Below are 19568 nucleotides of genomic sequence, written 5' to 3' on the forward strand. Positions count from 1 at the left end.
TCATCTCAGCCCACATCTACACTCACACACACATAGCTATACACACACGTGCACATGGACATGCACACACACTCACACATAGCCACACAATACATAGACATACAAACATGCACACCCACTCACACACATACATAGACATACACATGCACATACACACACTCACACAAACACACAGACACATGCATTGGAGTAGTCAGCTCCAAGATGGCCTCCAGTGGGCCTCATCTCCTGGTCTTCACACCCCTATAGTGTCTCTTCCCACACTGAATTAAGGCTAATCTAGAAAAGATGATGGTGTGTGACTCCTGAAGCTAGGTCACGAGAGGCATTGTGGCTTGCATCTTTGTTTCTTGGAACACTCTCTCTGGAAGAAGCCAGCCACCATGTCAAGCACTCAGGCAGCCCTGTGGAGGCCCGTGTACAGAAGCACAGAGACCTCCCACCAACACCCAATGCTGGTCACATAGGGAGTTACCTTGGAAGTGGGTTCTCCAGAACCAGTCAAGCTTTCAGATGATTATGGGCCCCAGCCATGCCCCCACAAATTCCTGACCCACAAAACCATAAGAGAAATAATCATTGTTGATTTAAGACACTACGTGGTAGAGTGGTGTGTCATGCAGCATTAGATAGCTAAAATACCCACTGTGCATACACACACTCTCATGTACACACATACAAGCACACACGTTCATGCATGCACATGTACATACACACTACCACTCAGGGACACACATACACACACTCATATATATACACATATACAGATGTACATGCTTATGTCCATATATACATGCCACACATACATACTTATACACATACCACACACATACACAGATATATGCACTCATGCATACACATACACACACCACACACACATACACACACTGCACACACTCATGTGCAAATGCAGCCTACTCTCCATGTACCATCACTCTGGCATTTTCTCTGTACAACACAAAGCTCTGAATGACTGAACTTAAGACCTATGTCCCTGGGTGGATCTGGGATTTAAAACCAAAACTACCCCTAAGCCATTTTGGACCACGTCTTGCCAAGAGTCCTGGACAGGGAATTTTCTATAAAATCCACACACCAAAGAAGAACACACTCAAGGCAACCAAGCCTTGCAGAAAGCACCCACCAGCTTGAAGAAGTTGAGGGCTTGGTCCTCCAGTCGTTACACAGAAAGTGAGCGAGAGCATATACTCAGTTTAGCAGTAGCAGAAGACCCTGCCAGTAAATGAATCAGTCAACTAGAAGAGGCTGCCCAGTGCTGTAAAAGGCACCACACATTCTCAGCATCAGCCCTGAAGAACACACAAAAAAGCAAATTGGCCACAAAGAAATGAAGGAGATGGGTCAGCTGTGTTGTTTAAATGTCTTGCAAGTATCTTTGCTTCTTCTTTAAAATGCAAGTGAGAGTGGCAGGATGTGCTAGAAGACGATTAGGCATCTTTGCACTGTTTCTTCAGCATATTGAGCTCAAATTTCCAGGGTTTAGATGCAACAATGAAAGTGCAAAAAGCCACCTAAAAGAGACAATAAGAATAATCAGCCTGTATTTTTTAAAAAAATACAGAAAAGTTTCAATTTCCCTGTGCTGAGATTTGGCTTTAGGGGCCTAAGAGGTGGTCAGAGGCTGCCATGCCTTGAGGAGTCCGCAGAGCTGTTGACCTAGAATCCTGATGGTAAGAAGCCAGTGTCACTCGTTAAGGTGGATCCTGATCAAGTCACCATCACTCTCATCCAAGCCACCATAAATGTGGCTCTTGTCCATTCAAAGAGAGCAGGGATGGAAGCCCAGGGCTGGTGGTCCTTGAGAAAGTCCTATCATCAGCTCTAGGTCCTTCATCCAGCCATGCCATCTTCCCTTTGAACCATGGAGACCCTATAAGACCCAGCAGGACCTGCCCAGGTGAGGCACCCTAACAAGGATAGGACAGAGTCCTGTGCACCTGAGGTGAGGGTCAGAAATTGAACAGAGACTACAAAGAAAAGTTGCAGTGGGGAGGGATAGGAACAGATACATGGATTGCTTCCCAGAGCCCTTCAGAGTCCAAGGGTAGAGTGACCAACTCATCCCTGTTTGCCTGGGGCTTTCCTGGCTGGAGTGCTGAAGGTCCCACAACCCAGGATACCCCAACTCCTGGACAAACCAGGATGATGGGTCACCCTACAAGTTTGCCCCGTGGAAGAGGCCCTAAGTGCATTGAGAAAGATAGCCGGTCCCAACTATTACAGCAATCCCACCTGAGGCCGAAATATCACTGACCCAGCAGGCACCACAGAGGATGGAATAGTTGCCCAGTGGAATCCAGCCCAGATTGCAGAATAGTGAGAAATAAGGACTTGCTGTTGCTCTAAGCCACAGTGTCCAGGCAGAGGGAAAGTGAGGGCGGGACTGGCATCGGCAATAGAAAATGGCACCAGTGCTCCATGTTTAGAACATGGCCACTTACAATCCTGAATATGAGCAGAATATGGTTTCAAAGAGTCCCTGGGTGGTGCAAAGGGTTAACATGCTCAGCTGGTAAACAGCAGATTGGGAGTTCAAGTCTACCCAGAGGTACCTCAGAAGAAAAGTCTGGTAATCTACTTCCAAAGAAATCAACCCTTGAAAACCTTATGGAGCACAGTTCTACTCTGACACACATGGAGCCACCATGAGCGAGAGTCAGCCCTACAGCAACCGGTTATTTTTATGGTTTAAAAGAAACTAGACAGCAGAAGCCGGGTTGGTCCTGCTGGTTTTCTCTGTCTGGCGCACAAGCTTAACCGGGGCCATCATGCCCCCGATCTCAGCCACCTACCTTTTGCATTTTGGGATCTTGTTGAAATAAGCAGTTCTCATTTTCTCCCGAAATTTTCTTGCACATTGTTCGGGCAATTTTGACTTCAATATAGTACTCCAAACTATCTGTGACCTGTCAATGCATAATTTAAATTTTAGATATCATAAAAGAATAAAACCAAAACCAAACCCATTGCCATCAAATTGATTTCAACTCATGGCAACCGTATAGGACAGAGTAAAACTGCCTCATAGCCTTTCCGAGGAATGGCTGGTAGATTCAAACTGCCGACTTTTTGGTTAGCAGCTGAGGTCTTAACCACTGGGTCACCAGGGCTCCCATAGAAGAGTACACAGTATCAATTGTCACATCTAAAAATAGACATGTCATTTTGACTGTGTAGGGCAAAGAATGTCTTGTTACCCTTCCTCCCCTCAGCTCTCTGACCTCTGGTTTACTTATGAGCAGTTTTGGAGTAAATGGGGTTTTTCCCTTGATATGCTTCCTCTCTTCCTTTCTCTCTCTCTCCCTCTCCCACTCCTTGCCCCTTCTCTCTCTGTCTTTCTCTCTCGCACACACACAAACACACACACACAAATTACCCTTGTTTAAGGAAGTAATTCGCATACTTTAGTGACTATCAGAATCACCTAGAGGTCTTTTTAAAGCAGAGGCCCCTGGGCTCCTCCCTCTGCCACTCTTTCTCTGTAGATGGTGAGAGGGAGGGTGCAGAACAAACTTTTCTAACAAGCTGCTAGGTGATGTTAGTACTGATGGCCCTAGGACCCACTCTGAGAAGCACTGGGTTAAGGCCTAGGCTTCCAAGGCCCAACACTGGCAAAAGGCAGAAGGGTCTCTCTGTGTTTGAGTTCCTTAAAGGTAAGGCTCTCTTCTAAAGCTTTGTAACCAAACACTGCCCTTAGTCAGTTTTCGACCACTTTTTGATTAATGTTTCAAAAGGAGAATCACTAAGTCCTTGCTCTTATTACAAAAAGGCAGAGAAAAGGCCAAGGAGGCAAAGTGAACCTTCACACAAACCATCCCTTAGGCCCCAACTTACTAAAAATTTTATAAATATATTGTAAAATATGATAATAAAAAAGCTTTAAATTAAGGAAGGGTGTCATTCCAAAATCAAAAAACCAAACTCATTGCCGTCGATTCAACTGTGACTCATAGCCACCTATAGGACAGAGTAGAATTGCCCCATAGGGTTTCCAAGTAGGGGATGGTGGATTTGAACAGTCAACCTTTTGGTTAGCAGCGTTAGCTCTTAACCACTGTGCCATCTGGGCTCCAGGATCGAGACAGAGCCCCCACAATAAAAATTCTGTTTCCTTTGCTGGGCTTCCTCCCCCTCAGCTTTGCATTGGAGTTCTGCTTTTCTTGAAGGTTCTATGTAAACCTCATTGTGCCTGTGTGGCATGATTAAGGATGTCGCTGATGTAATTTGTATGAACTCTCCACTTGTAAACCCCTTTAAAACTAACTTGTCTGCTAGCCCTTGGAGAGTAGTCTTGGCGGCAGGAGCTCTGAATGGCTCCTTTTCCTTGTACAAAGAAATAAAGATGCTTTTCTTGTTCTCCCACCTCAGCCTCTTGTTTATTGGTTAGTACTTAGTCATGCCAAGCAAGAACCTGGGGTTTCCACCCAGTAACATTTCTGGCGAGCTAGCCAGGAGTCATCTGCTGGGTTCCTGAGGTAGACTGGACAACAGGCAGGCCCTAGTGTCTGGTGCCACCAGGAAATTTCTCCTGGAGACCTTGGAGCAGCCCTGGAAGCTGAACCACCCAGACCCAAAAGATGGATCTATGGAAGACACAAAGGGCACCTGGGTTGTTTGATAAGTACCTAGGTAAGGCCTTATAAGAGTCCTAAGAAGTAGGAGAAATCGACCATTGAGGACGTTAGGAATCTGAGGTTAGTTGGTAAATAACAGGGTAAGGCCTTAGAAGAGTCCCAAGAAGCAAGAGGACTTTGACCTCTGAGGGCATAAAAGGCTCAATTACCTGCTAGGTTGGTGCAACAGTTTAGGTTGGGTGAATGTGTAAGTGTGTGTATCCAGAGGATGGGAAACGTTCAAGAGATCCCAGAATGCAGCCCACTAAGGAGCATCCTTAAGAACTGGGCACAGAGACTCGGACAGACATGGCTCTGGCAGCATCCTTGTCCCTTTCCTTACTTTTGCCTCTTTAAATATATACCAAATAAAACCTTTCTTTTCGCTTCGCTAAACTTCATGGTGTTTTCACCCTACAAGAGTTAATGGGTGGTCACTGCAGGGATTCTAAAGCCATGAATCTAGTCAACCTCAAGGAGACCTGGACTGCAGAGCAGAAGCCAGCAAAAAAAAAAAATAGAGACCCACACATTCACACTCCACTTCCCTTCAACATCAACAGGGTGAGTGCCCATGGAAAATGAGATTTTGCTTATTCTTTTTGTTCTCTTTCTCATGTTTTCTTAAGTTTTGTTTAGCATGTTTTGAAAACCAGCTGCTTGATTAAGGAGAATCTTTCTTGGATTTTGCTTGATCGTTTGGTTAAGAGTGACATTTATTAACTCTTTTGGTGAACCGAAGCTTAGTGTGCAGATTCAGGCACTTGAGACATTGAAGAGGTAATTGTATTTTAAAGAGCTCTGCGTCACTATAAATGAAAGATTTGGGCATGAGTTGCCCAGTAAAAGCCATTAGGGTACATTCTAGAAGCCAATGGGAGGATTTTAATTCCTCTGCTTCTTACATATTATCTTTGTTTGAACAAAGATGTGTGAATCTGAGCAAGCAGCTTCACTTTTTTGGGTCTTGTCCTCTTGATCCTTAAGAACAGATGTTTTATAATTCACCATGACCAAGTGGGATTCATACCAGGTATGCAGGGAGAGTTTAACACTAGAAAAACAATTAACGTAATCCATCATTTAAATAAAACAAAAGACAAGAACCACATGATTTTATCAATTGATGCAGAAAAGGCATTTGACAAAGTTTGACACCCATTCGTGATAAAAACTCTCACCAAAATAGGAATAGAAGGAAAACTCCTCAGCATAATAAAAGGCATTTATAAAAAGCCAACAGCCAACATCTTCCTAAATGGAGAGAGTCTGAAAGCATTCCCCTTGAGATTAGGAGCCAGACAAGGATGACTTTTATCACCACTCTTATTCAACATTGTGCTGGAGGTCCTAGCCAGAGCAATTAGGCTAGATAAAGAAATAAAGTGCATCCAGATTGGAAAGGAAGAAGTAAAATTATCTCTATTTGTAGATGACATGATCTTTTACACAGAAAACCCTAAAGAATCCTCAAGAAAACTACTGAAACTAACAGGAGAGTTCAGCAGAGTATCAGGACACAAGATAAACATAAAAAAATCAGTTGGATTCCTCTACACCAACAAAAAGAACATCGAAGAGGAAATCACCAAATCAATACCATTTACAGTAGCCCCCAAGAAGATAAAATACTTAGGAATAAATCTTGCCAGAGATGTAAAGACTTATACAAAGAAAACTACAAGACACTACTGCAAGAAACCAAAAGAAACCTACATAAGTGGAAAAACATAGCTTGCTCATGGATAGGAAGACTTAACATTGTAAAAATGTCTATTCTACCAAAAGCCATCTATAGATTTAATGCAAATTCGATCCAAATTCCAACGACATTTTTTAATGAGATGGAGAAACAAATCACCAACTTCATAAGGAAGGGAAAAAGGCCCTGGATAAGTTAAGCATTACTGAAAAAGAAGAACAAAATTGGAGGCTTCACTCTACCTGATTTTAGAACCTATTATAACGCTGCAGTAGTCAAAACAGCCTGGTACTGGTACAACAACAGCCACATAGACCAATGGAACAGAATTGAGAATCCAGACATAAATCCATCCACACATGAGCAGCTGATATTTGACAAAGGCCCAAAGTCAGTTAAATGGGGAAAGGACAGTCTTTTTAACAAATGGTGCAGTCATAACTGGATATCCATCTGCAAAAAAAACAAAAAAAGACCCATACCTCACACCATGCACAAAAACTAACTGAAAATGGATCAAAGACCTAAATATAAAATCTAAAATGATAAAGGCCATGAAAGGAAAAATAGGGACAATGCTAGGACCCCTAATGCATGGCATAAATAGTATACAAAACATTACTAACAATGCAGAAGGAAAACTAGATAACTGGGAGCTCCTAAAAATCAAACGCCTATGCTCATCCAAAGACTTCACCAAAAGAGTGAAAAGATTACCTACAGACAGGGAAAAAGTTTTTAGCTATGACATTTCCGGTCAGCATCTGGTCTCTAAATCTACATGATACTGCAAAAACTCAACTACAAAAGACAAATAACCCAATTAAAAAATAGACAAAGGATATAAACAGGCACTTCACTAAAGAAGACATTCAAGTAGCTAACAGATACTGAGGAAATGCTCGCGATCATTAGCCATTAGAGAAATTCAAATCAAAACTACAATGAGATTCCATCTCACTCCAACAAGGCTGGGATTAATCCAAAAACACAAAATAATAAATACTAGAGAGGTTGCGGAGAGACTGGAAAACTTATACACCGCTGGTGGGAATGTCAAATGGTACAACCACTTTGAAAATTGATTTGGTGCTTCCTTAAAAAGCTAGAAATAGAACTACCATACGATCCAGCAATCCCACTCCTTGGAATATATCCTAGAGAAATAAGAGCCTTTACTCAAGCAGATATATGCACACCAGTGTTTAGTGAAGCACTGTTTACAATAGAAAAAAGATGGAAGCAACAGAGGTGCCTATCAATGGATGAATGGATAAATAAATTATGGTATATTCACACAATGAAACACTATGCATTGATAGAGAATAATGATGAATCCGTGAAACATTTCATAACATGGAGGAATCTGGAAGGCATTATGCTGAGTGAAATTAGTCAGTTGCAAAAGGACAAATTATCATATGAGACCACTATTATAAGAACTAGAGAAATAGTTTAAAAAGAGAAGAAAATATGCTTTGATGGTTACGAGAGTGGGGAGGGAGGGAGGGAGAGGAGTTTTCACTAAGTAGATAGTAAATAAGCACTATTTTAGGTGAAGGAAAAGACAACACACAATATAGGAGAGGTCAGCACAACTGGACTAAACCGAAAGTAAAGAAGCTTTCTGAATAAACTGAATGCTTCGAAGACCAGTATAGCAGAGGTGGGGGTTTGGGGACCATGGTTTCAGGGGACATCTAAGTCAACTGGCATAATAAAATCTATTAAGAAAACATCCTGCATCCCACTTTGGAGAGTGGCGTCTGGTGTTTCACATGCTAGCAAGCAGCCGTCTAAGATGCATCAGTTGGTCTCAGCCCACCTGGAGCAAAGGAGAATGAAGAACACCAAAGACACAAGGTAATTATGAGTCCAAGAGACAGAAAGGGCCACATAAACCAGAGACCCGAAGCTAGATGGTACCCAGCTACAACTGATGACTGCCCTGACAGGGAACAAAACAGAGAACCCCTGAGGGAGCAGGAGAGCAGTGGGATGCAGACCCAAAATTCTCGTGAAAAGGCCAGACTTAATGGTCTGACTGAGACTAGAAGGACCCTGGAGGTCAGGGTCCCCAGACCTTCTGTTAGCCCAAGACGGGAACCATTCCCAAAGCCAACTCTTCAGTCAGGGATTGGACTGCACTATGGGATAGAAAATGATACTGGTGAAGAGTGGGCTTCTTGGACCAAGTCGACACATGAAACTATGTGGAGGGGAGATGAGAGGGCAGAGGGGGTCAGAAGCTGGCCGAATGGACATGAAAATGTGGAGGGAAGGAGTGTACTGTCTCATTAAGTGTATATATTTTTGTATGAAAGACTTGATCTGTAAACTTTTACTTAAAGCACAATAAAAGTTAAAAAAAAAAATGACCAAGTTAAACACAATAACTGACTCCAGAAGAATAAAATATAGTTGAGAAAATATAATAAACATTTTAGAAATCCTAGGAGAGCTGCTTCGGCATTGAACAAAATGGTGTGGCAGGCAGAATCCTATGACAGCTGTCCCCTGTGGTGCACGTTCTGTATCATCCTGGGACTGGGGATATGACAGATTTCACTCCCATGATTAGGCTATGTTATATGGCAAAGATAGATTAACCAGGTAGCCCTGATCTAATCACATGACCCTTTAAATATGGGTCTCAAGGTTAGAGACAGGAAAGTCAGAGATTTGCAGCATGAGAAAGATTCAATGTGTTGTTGCTGGCTCGAAGATGAGAGAGGGGCCACAGGACAAAGGAGGTAGTTAGCCCCCAATTGATTTTAGTTGTAGGAGGTATTAGCCCTACAATTATAAGAAACTGAGTTTTGCCATTAAAAAGGAAGAGCTCGAAAGCAGGTTTTTTTTCCTCCCAGGGGCAAGAGCTCAGCCCAGGCATCACCCTGTCATACTAATCAGCCCTAAGATACTCTGAGTAGAGAACCCAGCCATGCCACGTTGGATCTCTGACCTACAGAACTGTGAGCTAAAAAGTGCGGTGGTTTTACAGCGGCAAGTTTGTGTTAATTTGTTATGCAGCAATAGAGAACTAACACATTGGCTAGGAGGAACCTATAACCAGCCTTCTATATGACAACGAATAAATTAATTAAGATGACGCCACTAATTCGAGGTGAAAGGGCTGACTGCTCAGCAGATGATGTTGGGAAAAATGACTCACTATATGGAGAAAAGTAAAACTGGGTTCCTAACTTACTAATGGGGAAACCCAGAAGTACTGCAGACCTAAATATGGCAAACTAAAACTATAAATATAATAAAAATGAATGTAGAAAATTATCTTTGTAAGCCCCAGTCAATAAACAATAACAAAAAAAATGAAGAAAAATAATTTGACTATATCAAATTAAGTATTTATCAATAACAAAGGATAACATGGACAAACTTAAAAGACAGATGGTTGAGTAGGAGAAGATATTTTCAATATTTTAAAACAGACAAGGTACTATAAACTAGCATATACAAAAACATCTGCAATAAAAACAGGGATACCAACAGAAAAGTGAGTTATAATATTCACTCCTGGGTATCTCCCAGAGAAATTCTCCCACAGGCCTGTAAGGGTAATATGTATGTTCCTAACAGCACTGCTTGTGGAAGCAAGAAAGTGGAGTTTAAGTGTTGTTAGGTACTGTTGAGCCAATTCTGACTTACAGTGACCCTAAGAATGAAACACTGCCCAGTCCTGTGCCATCCTCATGATCATTCTTATGCTTGAACCCATTGTTGCAGCCACAGTGTCAGTCCATCTCCTTGAGTATCTTCCTCTTTTTCACTGACCCTCTACTTTACCAAGCATAATGTCCTTCTCCAGGAACTGATCCCTCCTGACAACGTGTCCAAAGTGTGTAAGACAAAGTCTAGCCGTCCTTGCTTCTAAGGAGCATTTTGGCTGTGCTTCTTCCAAGACAGATTTGTTCCTTCTTTCGGCAATTCACAGTATATTCAGTATTCTTCACAAACACCATAATTCAAAGGTATCAATTCTTCTTTGGTCTTCCTTATTCCTTACCCAGTTTTTGAATGCATATGAGGTGGTTGGGTCAGGCACACCTTAGTCCTTACAGTGACATCTTTGCCTTTGAACATTTTAAAGAGGTCTTTGTAGATATTTGCCCAGTGCAATGCATCGGTTGATTTCTTGACTGCTGCTTCCATGGGTGTTAACTGTGGATCCAAGTAAAATGAAATTCTTGACAACTTCAACCTTTTTTCTATTTATCCTGATGTTGCTCATTGATCCAGTTGTGAGGATTTTTGTTTTCTTTATGTTGAGGTGTAATCCATACTGAAGGCTGTGGTCTTTGATCTTCATTAGTAAGTGCTTCAAGTGCTCTTAACTTTCGGCAAGCAAAGTTGTGTCATCTGCTTATTGCAGGTTGTTAATGAATCTTTCACCAATCCTCATCCCTTGTTCAGGGGATGTTTCTTGGGTGTTCACTTAATAACGATTCATTCCTCTTGACATGTGTATTCTATGAATTTTCCTGTTTTTATGTGAATGTTACAATAAAAAGTTTTTTTTTTTAATGCACAGTCATATTTTTTAAAACCCCCACCCATCTATCAGTTTGTTGTACTGTGGGGGCTTGCATGTTGCTGTGATGCCAAAAGCTATGCCACCACCAGTATTCAAATACTAGCAGGGTCACCCGTGGTGGACAGGTTTCAGCTGAGCTTCCAGACTAAGACGGACTAGGAAGAAGGACCCAGCAGTCTACTTCTGAAAAAAATTAGCCAATGAAAACCTTGTGAATAGCAGCAAAACATTGTCTGATATAGTGCCGGAAGATGAGTCTGTCAGGTTGGAAGGCACTCAAAAGACAGCTGTGGAAGATCTGCCTCCTCAAAACAGAGTCCACCTTAGTGACGTGCATGGAGTCAAGCTTCTGAAACTTCCAATTGCTGATGCGGCATGACTGAAACTGAGAAGAAACAGCTGCAAACATCCATTAGAAATCAGAACATGGGATGTTTGAAGTATGAATCTAAGAAAATTGGAAATTGTCAACAATGAAATGGAATGTATAAACATCCATATCCTAGACATTAGTGAGCTGACGTGGACTGGCATTGGCCATTTTCCATCAGAGAATCACATATTCTACTATGCTGGGAATGACAAATTGAAGAGTAATGGCATTGCATTCATCGTCAAAAAGAACATTTCAAGATCTATCCTGAAGTACAATGCTGTCGGTGATAGGATGATATCCACATGTCTACAAGGAAGAACAGTTAATATGACTATTTTTCAAATTTATGCACAACTCACTAAGGCCCAAGATAAAGAAATTGAAGATTTTTACCAACTTCTGCAGTCTGAAATTGATTGAGCATGCAATTAGGATGCATTGATAATTACTGGTAATTGGAATGTGAAATTTGGAAACAAAGAAGGATCGGTAGTAGGAAAGTATGGCCTTGGGGATAGAAACAATTCAGAGACAATATGATAGAATTTTGCAAGACACATGACTTCTTTTTTCAACAACATAAGCGGTGACTATACACATGGTACTTGCCAGATGGAATACACAGAAATCAAATCGATTATATCTGTGGAAAGAGATGATGGAGGAGCTCAATATCATCAGTGCAAATAAGGCCAGGTATAGACCGCAGAACAGGCCATCAATTACTCATATGCAAGTTCAAGTTGAAGATGAACAAAATTAGAACAAGTCCAGAAGAGCCAAAGTATGACCTTGAGTATATTCCCCCTGAATTTAGAGACACTCAAGAATAGATTTGACACATTGAACACTAATGACCAAAGACCAGATGAGTTGTGGAATGACATCAAGAACATCATACGTGAAGAAAGCAAGAGGTCATTAAAAAGACAGGAAAGAAAGAAATGACCAAAACAGATGTCAGAAGAGACTCTGAAACTTGTTCTTAAACATCAAGTAGCTAAAGCAAAAGGAAGAAATGATGAAGTAAAAGAGCTGAATAGAAGATTTCAAAGGGTAGCTCGAGAAGACAACATAAAGTATTATAATGACATGTGCAAAGATTCGGAGTTAGAAAATCGAAAGGGAAGAACACACTCAGAATTACTCAAGCTGAAAGAACTGAAGAAAAAATTCAAGCCTCGAGTTGCAATAGTGAAGGATTCTATGGGCAAAATACAGAACTCCACGGGAAGCATCAAAAGCAGATGGAAGGAACACACAGAATCACTGTACCAAGAACTGGTGGACATTCAATCATCTCAGAAAGTAACATGATCAGGAAGCAATGGTTACTGAAGGAAGAAGTCCAAGCTACAATGAAGACATTGGTGAAAAACAAGGCTCCAGGAATTGACGGAATACCAGTTGAGATGTTTCAACAAATAGATGCAGCGATGGAAGTACTCACTTGCCTATGCCAAGAAATTTGGAAGACAGCTACCTGGCTAACCAACTGGAAGAGATTCGTATTTATGCCTATTCCAAAGAAAGGTGATCCAACCGAATGCAGAAATTCTCAAAACTGGATCAATAAGCAACATCATGATAATCTGAAAAAAGGTTGAAGTTGTCAAAGATTTCATTTTACTTGGATCCACAATCAACACCCATGGAAGCCGCAGTCAAGAAATCAAATGGCGCATAACACTGGACAAATCTGCTGCAAAAGACTTCTTTAAAGTGTTCAAAAGCAAAGATGTCATTTTGAAGACTAAGGCACCTGACCCAAGCCATGGTGTTTTAAATCGCCTCATATGCCTGTGAAAGCTGGACAATGAATAAGGAAGACTAAAGGAAGAATTGACTCCTTGGAATTATGGTGTTGGTGAAGAATATTGAATATACCATGAACTGCCAAAAGAACGAGCAAATCTGTCTTGGAGGAAGTACAGCCAGAATGCTCCTCAGAAGCTAGGATGGCGAGACTTCGTCTCACATACTTTGAACATGTTATCAGGAAGGATCAGTCCCTGGAGAAGGACATTATGCTTGGTAAAGTAGAGGGTCATCAGAAAAAGAAGACCCTTGAGGAGATGGATTGATTGATACAGTGGTTGCAATAATGGGGTAAAGTATAACAATGATCCTGAGGATGGTGCAGGACCCGGCAGTGTTTCATTCAATTGTACATAGGGCTGCTACAAGTCAGAACCAACTCGATGGCACCTAGCAACAACAACAATTTTTTTTTTTAAGTTTTTAAAAAGAATAATATAGAAGACTTGTCCTCAGTAACAACGTTATGATATTAGCCCAGGAACAGAGAAGCAGCTCAAGGGAAGACTCAAGAGTTCAAGTATATATGGGTATTTAGTCTACGGAAAGCCAGCTTTTCAAATCATAGATGTTCTTTCCTGTGGGGAGTTGGAATATCTGCCTCTCTATTTCCAAACTTAAGATTAGATCCAGTGCTCACATAATAAATAAAAATAAATGGAAGCTAGACTAATGAGCTAAAAAAATTATGAAATTTTAAAATTATAAGTAATTTCTATACTCTATGGATGATAGGAAAAAACTTCTTAAGCAAGACACTAAACCCAAACAATGAAGATAAATACATTGTCTTAGTCGTCTAGTGCTGCTATAACAGAAATACAACAAGTAGATGGCTTTCACAAAGAGAAGTTTATTTTCTCACAGTAAAGTAGGCTAAAAGTCCAAATTCAGGGTGTCAGCTCTGGGAGAAGTCTTTCTCTCTCTGTTGGGCTTCTCATCAATCTTCCCCCAGACTAGGAGCTTCTCTGTGCAGGAACCCTGAGTGCAAAGGACATGCTCTGCTCCCAGCACTGCTTTCTTGGTGGTATGAGGTCCCCAACTCTCTGCTTGCTTCCCTTTCCTTTTATCTCTTGAGAAATGAAAGGTGGTGCAGCCCACACCCCAGGAAAACTCCATTTACATTTCATCAGGGATGTGACCTGGGTAAGGGTGGTATTACAATCCCACCCTAACCCTCTCAACATAAAATTACAATCACAAAATGGAGGACAACCACACAATGCTGGAAATCATAGCCCAGCCAAATGGATACACACATTTTTGGGGGGACACAATTCAATCCATGACATATATCGATGTTGTTTTAAATCTCAAAGACATCACCATAAGCAAAATTAAAATGCAAATAATAGGTAAGTACAAAATATTAGCAACATATTTAAAATAATAAATTAATATGCAATCCACACAAAAAATTCCTACTATCCTGTAAGAACAAGGCAAAAACACAGAAGACGAATGAAAACAATTCACAGGAGAAAATACATACTAGCAATAAACTCAATAAAAGACACAGCACTTCACAGGTAACACAAAATACAAAAGGAACAGCAAAAGAGAAATACAAAAGATGTCATTTTTTGCATCCATTGGTTTAGCAAACATCTAAAAGACCCACTGTTGGTGAGAATGAGCAAAAAAAGAGGTGCTCCCAGGGCTGCACCATTAGTGAGAATCTAAATTGATTCAGGCCTTTTAGGGGACACTTTGCCATTGTCTTGCAAATACACTCCTTAACCAAGGAATTCAAATTTAAGATATATATTCTAGAAATGTATCTAAAGGAGTATTAATTGCTGCACTTTTCCTATCAACTAAACTTATTGTCCTTTAGGAAAATGGATGGATTATGGCATATGAATTTCATGGAGTGCAACAGGTTCCAAAGCGTATTTTAAGTGACAAAAATATTATATCACAGAATAGTACCTAAAATATGATTATATGAATATAAAAATATAGTTTTAAAATGTTCAGGCATGTATGTAAGTAGATACAAAACATCTGGAAAGACACACAACTGTGGTCTCTGGAATGACAAGTGAGACTAGAAATCCCTGAGGGTCAGTGTTGACTCAGTTTACTCAATGACTTCCATACATACTCACTGAACTGTTTCGTGACTGTGTATCAGGTTTTCTCAGCCTCTGCACTATTGATATTTGGGGCCAGATAACTCTTTGCTGTGGGGGCTGTCCTGTGCATTGTAGGGTGTTTAGTGGCATCAACCCACTAGAAGCCAGTAACACCTCCCCTCTCTTCAGCCTCCGCCATCTCCACACCAGTTGCAACAATTAAAAAAGTCTCCAGATGTTGCCAAATGTCCACTGGGTAGCAAAATTGCCCCCATTTGAGAACTGCTGCATATTCAACTAATACTTCCAAGTTAAAATTATAATAAAGACAGACTGATCTAAGACACTCATCACCTACCCAATCAACCAAGCACCAGTCTTAATTCAGCCTCAGAAGTCCAGGAAAGGGAAGGCAGAGACTGAGGACACCCCTCCCTCCTTTCATAGCAGGACTCTCTGACTCTCCTGACTTGCTGTGACATCACCACCTCTACCCGGCTGGACTTGTGTCTACTACCTTCACACTGTCTGCATCATCCAGAGGCAGTAGTATGTCCTGACTCAGAGCGGGGCAGCCTGGGTTTAAATCGGGGCTCTCCTGCTTACCGTGCGACTCTGGGCAAGATACTTCACCTCTCTGCCTCAGTTTCTTCCTCCGTAAGACTTGAGTGAGCACATGAAAACCAATGGGACTTGGAGCAAGTAAACGTTATATACTTGTTGGCTGTGGCTGGAGGCTAGGTAGATGTTCATTTTTACCAGCATTGCCATTCTTTCAACTCTGTGCTCAGAACCTCAGGCAACTATGATATCGAGCTGTGTCAGCAATCCTTTTCTTAAAGGACCAGAAAGTAAATATTTTAGGCTTTGTATGCTACTTGCTTTCTGTCGAAACCACTCAGATCTACTGTTGCAGCGTGAAAGCAGCCATAGAGAATACATGGGAACAAGCAGGGCTGTCTGCCAATAAAATTTTATTTATGAACACTGAAGTGCGAATTTTATATCATCTCCATGTGTCACAAAATATTGTTCTTTCTTTTCATTTCTTTTAGCCATTTAAAAATGTAAAATCCATTCTTAGCTCATGGGACATATAAAACTGGCCACGGGCCAGGTTTGGTTGGCAGCCCATAGTATGCCAGCCCCCTGATACAGATATTTGTGCTTTTTACTTAAATCACCCAATAAGAAAGGCTGTTTTCTTTATGTAGGGCCTGTATGTATGTTATTAATTTTATTTCAAATTACCACCAAGAATTGTTCTTTTTGTTTTGTTTTATTTTTGTTTCTGGGAGAGGTGCATTTGTCTCTCTTCAGTATGTTTTCCAATGGTATAAAGCTTAAGTGTCAAGAAATTTTAAATGTCTGTGTTGAAACCAAGGAGCCCTGATGGTGCAGTGGTTAAGAGCTCGGCACTCCTTGGAAACCCTATGGGGCAGTTCTGCTCTGTCCTGTGGGGTAGCTATGAGTCAGAATCGACTTGGCAGCCTTTTTATGAACCTATTTCTATCTGATTCCTTTGAATTCTCATGTGCATACGAAAGTGTACAGTGAACTAAGTAATAAAATATACATACATGAAAAGATGAACAAATAGCACAAAATGTAGATAATTTTTGAGATATACAGGTATTAAATTTACTTTATTATTAAATACCTGCCCACGAAGCAGAAATACCTGTTTCTCTTTGCATAGGTAGGGAAGCATAATACAGAGGAAGAGGGATAATTCTGGAAAAGTTGGGAACTTCACCAAGAACACTCACTAAATATGCATGAGGCATCTCCTGGCCAGGTAAGAAAATGGGAAATGAGGGCAGGTGGTCTGGTGGCCTGGGTGGACAGACCACAAGGGTTAAGGGAAGAGATGGAGAGGAGGTGGCGGCGCTGATGTGCACTGAACTCCATCCAGCACAGCGCCATTCATCCCCGCCACTCTCTCCTGGTTCATCAGCCTCCAGGCTGGTGGATCTAGTTCCCGTGTCTGTGATGCACCCTAAAGCTTCCTACATCACGGGTGATGTGTGTGTTTAATCCCACGTTGTCTGTGAGAAGTTAGCTGACCACCTGAGGCTCTTGGCCTGTGGGTAGTGCCTCCTAAACAGTCACAGTGCAGCAGTCTCTCTCAAGGAACTTAAACTGGACCCAAGCCTCTTTCTCTGTCACACAGCCAGAGTCCAAATGGCCCCAGTTGTCCTAATAATGCCTTCATGATTGTTTTTTCTTAATCCAAGATTTCACCCAGGCTGTACTTGGCATTTAGTTGTCACATTTCTTAAAATCTCCTCTAATCCAGGACCAAAACCAAAAAAAGGAAACCCTGGTGGCTAGTGGTTAAGTGCTACAGCTGCAAACCAAGAGGTCGGCAGTTCAAATCCACCAGATGCTTTCTGGAAACTCTATGGGGCAGTTCTACTCTGTCCTATAGGGTTGCTATGAGTCGGAGATGACTGGACAGCAGTGGGCTTGGTTGTTTTTTGGGTAATCCAGGAGAGTTCACCGGCTTTTTACTCCAGTCTTAATGACACTCATATTTTAAGTGGTCTCAGAGAATATCCCATCCCGTGGGTTTGTTTAATCGCTCTTCGTTATGGCATTTGGGGATACATTTCATGGAAGAAGACATCTAGGGCGTGCCATGTCCCTCGGCCCATCACACCAGGGGCACATGACAGCGAGTCTGAGCATTTGGTGAGGATGGTCACAGAGTTCCTGACTATAAAGGTATTCTTTCCCCCTTTGTAATTAATTAGCAATTGCTGCAATGATTTGTTTCCCAGCACTTGCTCATCTAAGGATAGTGGCACCTATTGATGACCTTTGGCTGAATTAATTCCACAAGCAGTTAAGCACTCGGCTGCTAACTGAAAGGTTAGTAGTTTGAGCCCAAGTGACAACTCTGCAGGAGAAAGACCTGGTGATCTCCTTACATGAAGATTATAGCTTAGAAAACCCTACGGGGCAGTTCTATTCCGTCTCATGGGGTTGCAGTGAGTTGGAATTGACTCAGCAGCACCCAACAACGATACATGTTTGCAAATGGTGTTTTTCTAGTAAAATTCCTTCTTTCTCACCTATTAGTAGGCCCTGTTCTGTAAAGAAGAGCCATTCCCACTGCACCAGCCCCTTTTCTCCATGTCTGCTGGACCCCCAGTCTCCTTGCCTGCCCCCTGGGTTATGACCTGTCAGTCCTCCTTCTGATGCTCCAGCTGTCCCAAACTTGGCCTCTAAGAGCCCCTAAGAGCTGTCTTCTCTGCTCTTATCTATACTTTTTGATGTGACTATACCAATCTTAAGTTATTTTAATAAAATTTTATATTCCAGCTCCATCTCAAAATAATAAAGGATGAAGTATAATTAATTTTTCTTCAAAAACTCCTAAAATAAAACTATTTTCAGCTGAAGGCCTCTCAGTTGTGTTTTCCATTCCCACATTCCCATAACCATCCATGGACAACAGGTTCCCACCCTGACAGAGGCCATGGAGTAAGAGCAGGGACAGATGTGACACCCACCTGTTCCTGGGACTTCATGATTTTCATGACCCTGAAGGTGTACTTGTCCTTGCTGGCCTTGTTATATTCCTTCATGGCGTACCAGAGTGCCTGCTGCACGTAGACATAGGTCTCAGGGATATCTTGGAATTTTCTCACCACCTTTGGTGAGCCCCAGGCTTGGGCACTCCTGGACACAAAGGCCACGAGGGCCCCCAGAAGCAGCAGGGTCGGGCAGGGGCTGGCCATGGCCGTCCTTCCAGGGCCAAGGCTGGAGGTGGGCTGGGTGCTCCTGCCACCTCTGTTGAGGCACAGTTCTCTGCCCTACACCTTCTTGGAGTACTGCTGGGGTAGAGGAATGACCTACTGGTAAAACTCTCTCTTACAGCTTCTCCTTTTCCTCCGCCTTAAAAGAAGCTGAGTGAATAAGCTGCAGTCACAGTCCAGCCCATTTTCCCATCTTGGCATTTTCCTTTCTGAGTAGATTCATACCACCACACACTCATATGCACACACATGCATGCACATGCACACACATGCATGCATGGGCACACACATGTGCCCAGGCACACACACATGCACAGACAGGCACAGGGTCTGCAGCTCATGCTTCCACTGGAGAGCATGGGTCTCAGAACGCACCTTATTCTCCCAAAGCACATGTGGAAACCCTCAGCCATTATTCTAAGCCTTTGCACAGGCCTCAACACTACACCTCTCCTCTTCCTACCAGGCTCATTAGTAACGACACTAGCGTCTATTTGTTGAGTATTTTTGAGACTTATGAGGTCTTAATTCGGCCACCCTTGGTGACACCATTCTGGCTCGCATGTTTTTTGCTCAAGAAATCCAAATAAATCCACAGCTGTGCAGGAGGCTGTCAGTGAGCAGTAACAGCTGTGGCCAGGCTG

General features: G+C 42.0%; 1 protein-coding gene across 1 annotated transcript; it reads right to left on the minus strand.

Moving 5' to 3' along the window:
* Positions 1–1448: 1448 nt before the first annotated feature.
* On the minus strand, positions 1449–19359 carry LOC104846059 (cystatin-13-like). The gene is made up of 3 exons (XM_010591799.3): positions 18679–19359; positions 2814–2927; positions 1449–1532 (listed from the first exon to the last, which is right to left on the minus strand). The coding sequence occupies exons 1-3, from the start codon at positions 18904–18906 to the stop codon at positions 1449–1451; spliced, it is 426 nt and encodes a 141-aa protein (XP_010590101.1). The 5' UTR covers positions 18907–19359.
* Positions 19360–19568: the final 209 nt, after the last annotated feature.

The sequence above is a fragment of the Loxodonta africana genome, chromosome 24 (assembly GCF_030014295.1).
Source record: "Loxodonta africana isolate mLoxAfr1 chromosome 24, mLoxAfr1.hap2, whole genome shotgun sequence".
NCBI lineage: Eukaryota > Metazoa > Chordata > Mammalia > Proboscidea > Elephantidae > Loxodonta > Loxodonta africana.

Bases quoted from the DNA above. Each gene is read 5' to 3' on its own strand.
- LOC104846059 (XM_010591799.3), bottom strand. From the start codon at position 18,906: ATGGCCAGCCCCTGCCCGACCCTGCTGCTTCTGGGGGCCCTCGTGGCC. The intron at 2,928-18,678 runs GTGGGTGTCACA...ATGCATTGACAG, and splicing joins TCATGAAGTCCCAGGAACAG to GTCACAGATAGTTTGGAGTA. The intron at 1,533-2,813 runs GTAGGTGGCTGA...TGTCTCTTTTAG, and splicing joins AAGATCCCAAAATGCAAAAG to GTGGCTTTTTGCACTTTCAT.